The 6,000-nt window shown below is 50.9% G+C and overlaps 1 protein-coding gene across 1 annotated transcript in view; it reads left to right on the top strand.

Annotated features, from left to right (window-relative positions):
- The first annotated feature begins 683 nt into the window (after positions 1 to 683).
- Positions 684 to 6,000, top strand: part of ABHD12 (abhydrolase domain containing 12, lysophospholipase) — a 90,333-nt gene continuing 85,016 nt past the window's right edge. Inside the window, exon 1 of the mRNA XM_008275443.5 lies at positions 684 to 1,061. Within this exon, the coding sequence (XP_008273665.3) occupies positions 871 to 1,061 (191 nt within the window). The 5' untranslated portion in view covers positions 684 to 870. The remainder of the gene's footprint in view (positions 1,062 to 6,000) is intronic.

Below are 6,000 nucleotides of genomic sequence, written 5' to 3'. Positions count from 1 at the left end.
ACCATAGTAAAGAAAACCAAAGCTGTGAATCTAAATTTGTGAAACGGTCCTTTATTCTTTCCTTTTACCTTTTCAGGATGAGTTGAGTTAGTACTTAATTTGGGTTCCACAACGACCAATGTTTCTTTAAAACGGATTTCCTGCCATCAGATAGTTTTATTTGCTTTATAAAAATCTAACCTGTCATACAGATTTCTAACGAGTAAACAGTTAATTTTTCACTTAGTCTCAAAGCAAACATAAAATAGTTGTTTCCTATTAAAAGTTAATTACCTGAATGCCTTTTTTTTTTTTTTTTTTTTTTTACAGAGAAAGCCTCCTGGATAAGTAGTTGCAAGTCTAAAGAACGTAACTGTGGCTTGCTCCTTGTTCTTTTGCTCTTATATTCCTTTATGACACTTCCAGGTGAGGAGAGGAACCTTTGCCTTGCGTCGTGGTCGGACTACGGACACAGGCAACGGTCCTGGGCGCCCAAGCGAAGCCGTTCCCCAGGCCTGAGGGAGCCTGGCGCCCTGGCCACCGGGACTCGAAAGCTCAGCCTTGCCCTGCTGATGACGCGAGGCTGCGGCTTCGGCCGCCCTCTTCCAAGATGGCTGCGGGCCGGCGCCCGGGACGCTGGGCCGGCGGCACCGGGGGCGGGGCCTGGCCGAAGCTGGCGGGGCCCGGCGCTGATTGGCCAGCGCGGCAGACCCGGCCCGCCGCTGATCCGTAGCCGGCGCCACGGCCTGGGGCTGGGATGTGAGGGGCGGCAGGCTCCGGGCTCCCCGGCGGCGGCGGCGGCTGTGAGCAGCAGGGGCTGCTGCGAGGCCGGCGTAGGCGGGCGGGCGAGGCCAGCGGGCGCCGTGGGCGGCCGGCCCTGTCGGCCGCGGGATGAGGAAGCGGACCGAGCCCGTCACCTTGGAGCATGAGCGCTGCACCGCCTCGGGCTCGTCCTCTCCGGGCTCGGCCGCCGCGGCGCTGGACGCCGACTGCCGCTTGAAGCAGAATCTGCGCTTGGCGGGCAAAGGGCCGGCCGAGCAGCGCAGCGCAGCCGACGCGGGCATGAAGCGGGCGCTGGGCAGGTGAGGCGCGGCGCAGGGGGCCGGGAGCCCCCGCACCTGGCCCGCAGGTGCGGCTCTTTGGAAGCCCACGACCCCCCACCCCTCCTCAGGCTATCCGCCTGCAGGAGCGCCTCCACCTGCCCCTCACTCCAGTGTCCTCTTGGCGACCTCTCTGCAACCCCTCACCTGGCCCTCCGGTAGCCCTTAACATCCCCCTGCATCTTCCTCCCGGTTCGGAGAGCCCCCTGCCCACCTCCTCACGTGTCCGGCGCCCTTTTCGCGCCCTCCACCCCGCGGCCGGCAACGTGAACCCGGCATTGCGTCCCTGCCCCTTCCCGGCTGAGTCGGGGTCGCGGGACTCCTTACGCGAAGGGTTTGGGGGCGGCCCGAAAGTCGCGACCGGGCAAGGGCGAACAGCACTGGGGTTGGGGGAGTCCCGGGGCGCTGGGCACGTAGGCGGCGGGACGCCGAGGGGTCGGCCCCGCAACCGAGCGCCCCTCACCTGTTCTGGCTCCTGTTTTCCTTGGGCGCGGAGCTGGCGGAGGGGAGCCCGGAACTGCTGGACCTCCGGCCAGGGAGTGTCAGCCGCAGGCGACCTGCGCTGTCCAGGACGGAGAGAGCAAGGATGCGCCGCATCTCAGCGGCTACAGGGCGGGCAGTGTTCGCGGGCAGGTGTCTGGCGCCTGGAGTCGGTGCACAGGGCTGGGTGTCCTTGGGCATCGCTGCGGAGTGCTGAAGCCTTCCTTGGGGAAGAGGAGGCAGGCGGTTGTGTAAAGCTGGTGCTAAAGCCGAGGCAGGAGCGTGTTTCTCAGGGACACTGTGCTGCTGGCTTCCTTCGGATCTGGCTGGTTGCGGAGCGCGCTGCTCCTGGCGGTTTGAAGCCTGGCTGTTTCGTGGCGTGGTGGAAGAAGTTAGGATGCGATGTTTCTCAAGGGTGATGGAGTCGTTTCCTTTGGGGTGAGCTGGGATGCCCTCCGTCGACACTGCTCGCTTCCATGTTAAATGTTTACGCAGACAGCCCCTAAAGAAAATGGAAATTTCAACTTCGCTGCTTAAAGGTGAAGCCAGGGATGCCCCAGAATGGGTTCTCATTCCTGCCGGGAGGCAGGGGCAGTTTTGGCTTGTGTGCCTGTGAAATTATCTAGCAGCTCATGAATGTATTGTGTGGAACTAGTTTGTTCTCTGCGGTGGGAAGGCTTGTCTGCATTAAGGACTCATGATTAACCCTAATGCACTTTAACAGGCTTAGCATATCTCCTAGATAAGACAGAAAGTTCCTCCTTTGGAAAAAAAAAATCGAATTGTTATGCGCAATAATCTTCAGGGAAATAATGCTGACCTGGCACGTTCCTTGAAGCACGGACTGTCTTAAAAGGACCTGATTAATTCTTGGTGGTGTGTCAGAGAACAAAGAGAAACAGTCAAGTAGGCCAGGGATCCTTTGGATAAATAAACAAACGGCTGTAAGAGGAATAAAAAGCAAGACCCGGGGAAGGAAGGCTAAAAAGTTGTGCAGTATTTCAACACGTGCCCATGGAGCAAACTGAACACATCAGGCAGTCGGCGTCCCCACCTCCCCAGCCTTCCCACCTCCCCGGCCTTCCCCTCACACAGGCTGTGCTACATTGCTGTGAGCTGCAGTCACCCACTGCGCTGGGGAACTCTAGAACCTTCTACCCCAGCTGACTGTGTCGCCCAGTCGCCCTCCATCTGCCCTTGCCCAGCCTTACCAGTCTCCGGTAATAACTATTCTAAGTTCAGGTCAACTTCTTTATTTTTTAAGTATTTATTTATTTTATCTATTTGGAAGTCAGAGTTAGAGAGAGAATCTTCCACCCACTGGTTCTCTCCCCCAATGGTCCTGATGACTGGTTTGGGGCCAGGCTGAAGCCAAGAGACTGGAACTCCATCCAGATCTCCTATGTAGGTGGCAGGGGCCCAGGCACAGCTGCTTTCCCAGGCACAGTTGCAGGGAACTGGATCAGAAGTGGGGTAACTGGGACTTAAACCCAATGCCCATATGGGATGCCAGTGTTGCAGGTACCAGCTTAACCTGCTACACTACAAAATTGGCCCCTCAGATTGACTTTTAACTTTTGGATATTCTTTTTAAACTTTTAAAATTTATTTTATGTTAGAGAAAAGGAAAAGGAAAGGGCGCACGCGCGGGCGCGCAAGAGAGAAAGAAGGTCTGTTCTGTTGTGCACTCCCCAAATGCCTGTAATAGCCAGGACTGAGTCAGGCAGGAAACAGAAGCCAGGAACTCCACCCAGGTCTCCCACATGAGTGGCAGGGACCCAGGTACCTGAGCTGTCACCTGCCTTCCAGGGTGTGCATTAAGCAGGATACTGGGATCAGGATCTGAGCCAGGACTTGAACCCAAGAACTCCCAATATAGAATGCGCGCATCCCAAGTGGTGTGTTACCCACTGCCCCAGCCTGCTGCAGCTTCCGTGAATTGTGCTTTGTTCTTTCCTGTGCTCTCAGCACCTTGAAGAGGCCTTCCCAGACCAGCAGGTCCTTGTTGACCTTGTCCTTGACCTGAGTGCCAGCATCCTTGCTTTGTGGCTTTGCCCCCGTCTCCTGGAGCACCGTGAGAGCAGGGATGTTGATTTCTCCCCTGCTGTACCTCCAGTGCCTAGGTGACAGAAGGTATTTGCTGAGTGAGTGAATATCTGTAGGGTCAACTCCTAGAGGTGGAATGTCTGGATCAAGGGCCATGTGTTTGTGATGTTGAAAGGTAAAGCCAAATTACTCCTCAAAGACGTTGCTGTGATTTGTACTCCATTGTCAGTATAAATTGCCTACCTGCTACCCCTACCCCGTCACTACTGTGTGTTACTACATATTTTGGCCTGCCTAATGAAAATGGTATCTTATTTATAGCTCTCATTTGCATTACTTGCTGGGTAGCATTTTTGTGTGTTTTTATAAGCCTATTGTGTACTTTTGCAATTATTTATGTCTTCTATGACTCACCTTTGGACATCTAAATCTTTTTTTAAAGATTTATTTATTTATTTGAAAGAGTTACACAGAGAGAGGAGAGGCAGAGAGAGAGAGAGAGGTCTTCCATCCGCTGGTTCACTCCCCAGATGGCCACAACAGCAGAGCTGTGCCAATCCGTATTGGTCTCCCACGTGGGTGCAGGGGCCCAAGGAGTTGAGCCATCTTCCACTGCTTTCCCAGGTCATAGCAGAGAGCTGGATCGGGAGTGGAGCAGCCAGGACTAGAACCCACGCCCATGTGGGATGCCAGCACTGCAGCCAGCGGCTTTACCCACTATGCCACAGCACCAGCCAGAATCTTTATTTTGGGCTTTTTCAGACAAAAGAAGACAATGTAGTGAACCTCCTCATATATATTACTTGGCTTCAGCAGTTTTCAGTGTTCAGCTGATCTTGAATTGTCTGTCCCTCCTCCCTTCTGCATTCTGTAGGGTAGGGTGCTGGAGTATTTTAAAGCCAATTATTTCATCCATAAATACTTCATAGTGTATCTTGAATAAATAAGGACATTTTGAATATGTAACAGTAGTACTTTTCTGTTTATCTGTATCAGTAGCTTATTGTCTAATGTTGGTATTACCTGATATCCAGTCCACATACACGTTTGCCAGATTGTCTCAGAAATGTCTTTTTTACAGTTGGTATATTTGAAAAAAATAAACTGTATTTCTTAAATTTATTCCTAGTTGATTTACCTTTTCTGTTATTGAAAATGTGATCCTTTATTGTTACATGTTCTTAATTAGTGTGCTTATTAGTTTTGTAGCTAGTAACTTCACTGTATTGTTTCCAGTAGTTTTTGCAGTTGGTTTTCTTGCATTTTCCAGGTATGCTATCATGTCAACTATAGATAATTTTGTCTCTTGTTTTCCAATTTTTAAGTCTCTTGTTGCTTTCCGACTGTATTGTATTTACAGAACAAAGTTAAATAATAGAGATTCTACCAGTTATCTTTGACTAGTTCTGACTTCAGTGAGAATGCTTTTAGTGTTTCTGTCATACTAGTTATTTTATTTTACAAGGATTGTGTAGCTGATCATTTAGTTTTTGTTTACATTTATTTGAGAGGTGGAGAGAACAGGAGACAGCGCAAGCTGCCATCCACTGGTTCACTCCCCAGATGCCCGCGACAACTGGAGCCAGGAGCCAGGAACTCAGTCCCAATCTCCCACATAAGTGGCAGGCACCCAGTTACTGCCTCCAATTATCTGCTTATCCGGAAGCTGGAGTCAGGAGCCAGAGCAGAATGTCAAACCCAGACACTCTAAAGTGAGATGCCAGTGTTTTAAGCGCTCTTAACCATTAGGCTATCTGCCCTGATTTTTCTTTTCTTTCTTTGCATTTCTCTCTCTCTCTCTTTATTTTTATTTTTAAAGATTCATTTAGTTATTTGAAAGGCAAGGTGACAGAGAGGGGGAGACAGAGAGAGACAGGGAGATCTTCCATCTACTAATTCACTCCCCAAATGGCCACAGAAGCCAGGGCTGGGACAGGCCAAAGCCAGGAGCTTCTTCTGGGCCTCCCATGTGGGTGGCAGGGGCTCAAGCTCACGCGCCTTCCTTCACTGCTTTCCCCGGGCCATTAGCAGGGAACTGGATCAGAAATGAAGAAGCAGGTCGTGAACTGGCGCCCATATGGGACGCTGACGATGCAGGTGGTGGCTTTACCTGGTATGGCACAACACCAGCTCCTCGACTTTTCTAATCAGAGATGGTGGTTGAATTTTTTTCAGTGCCTGTTTAGTATCTGTGGAATGACCATATGCTAAATTGTAGTAATAAGTTTTATGTTATTGAATCATCATTGCATTCCTGGGATGAATTCTGTTGTACAGCGAGGGTCCTTTGGTATTTTATTTAGGAATTTTACATCATTTGCTTGTGAAAGAAGTCTATAGTTTTCTTTTTTAATGCTGTCTTTACCAAGTTATTTTAGTGTTTTCAGTTGCTTTA

This window comes from Oryctolagus cuniculus, chromosome 11 (genome assembly GCF_051225735.1).
Source record: "Oryctolagus cuniculus isolate XC-2025 breed Fujian yellow rabbit chromosome 11, ASM5122573v1, whole genome shotgun sequence".
Lineage (NCBI taxonomy): Eukaryota > Metazoa > Chordata > Mammalia > Lagomorpha > Leporidae > Oryctolagus > Oryctolagus cuniculus.
The sequence above is the reverse complement of the archived record's forward strand: the minus strand, read 5'-3'. Positions and strand labels throughout refer to the sequence as shown.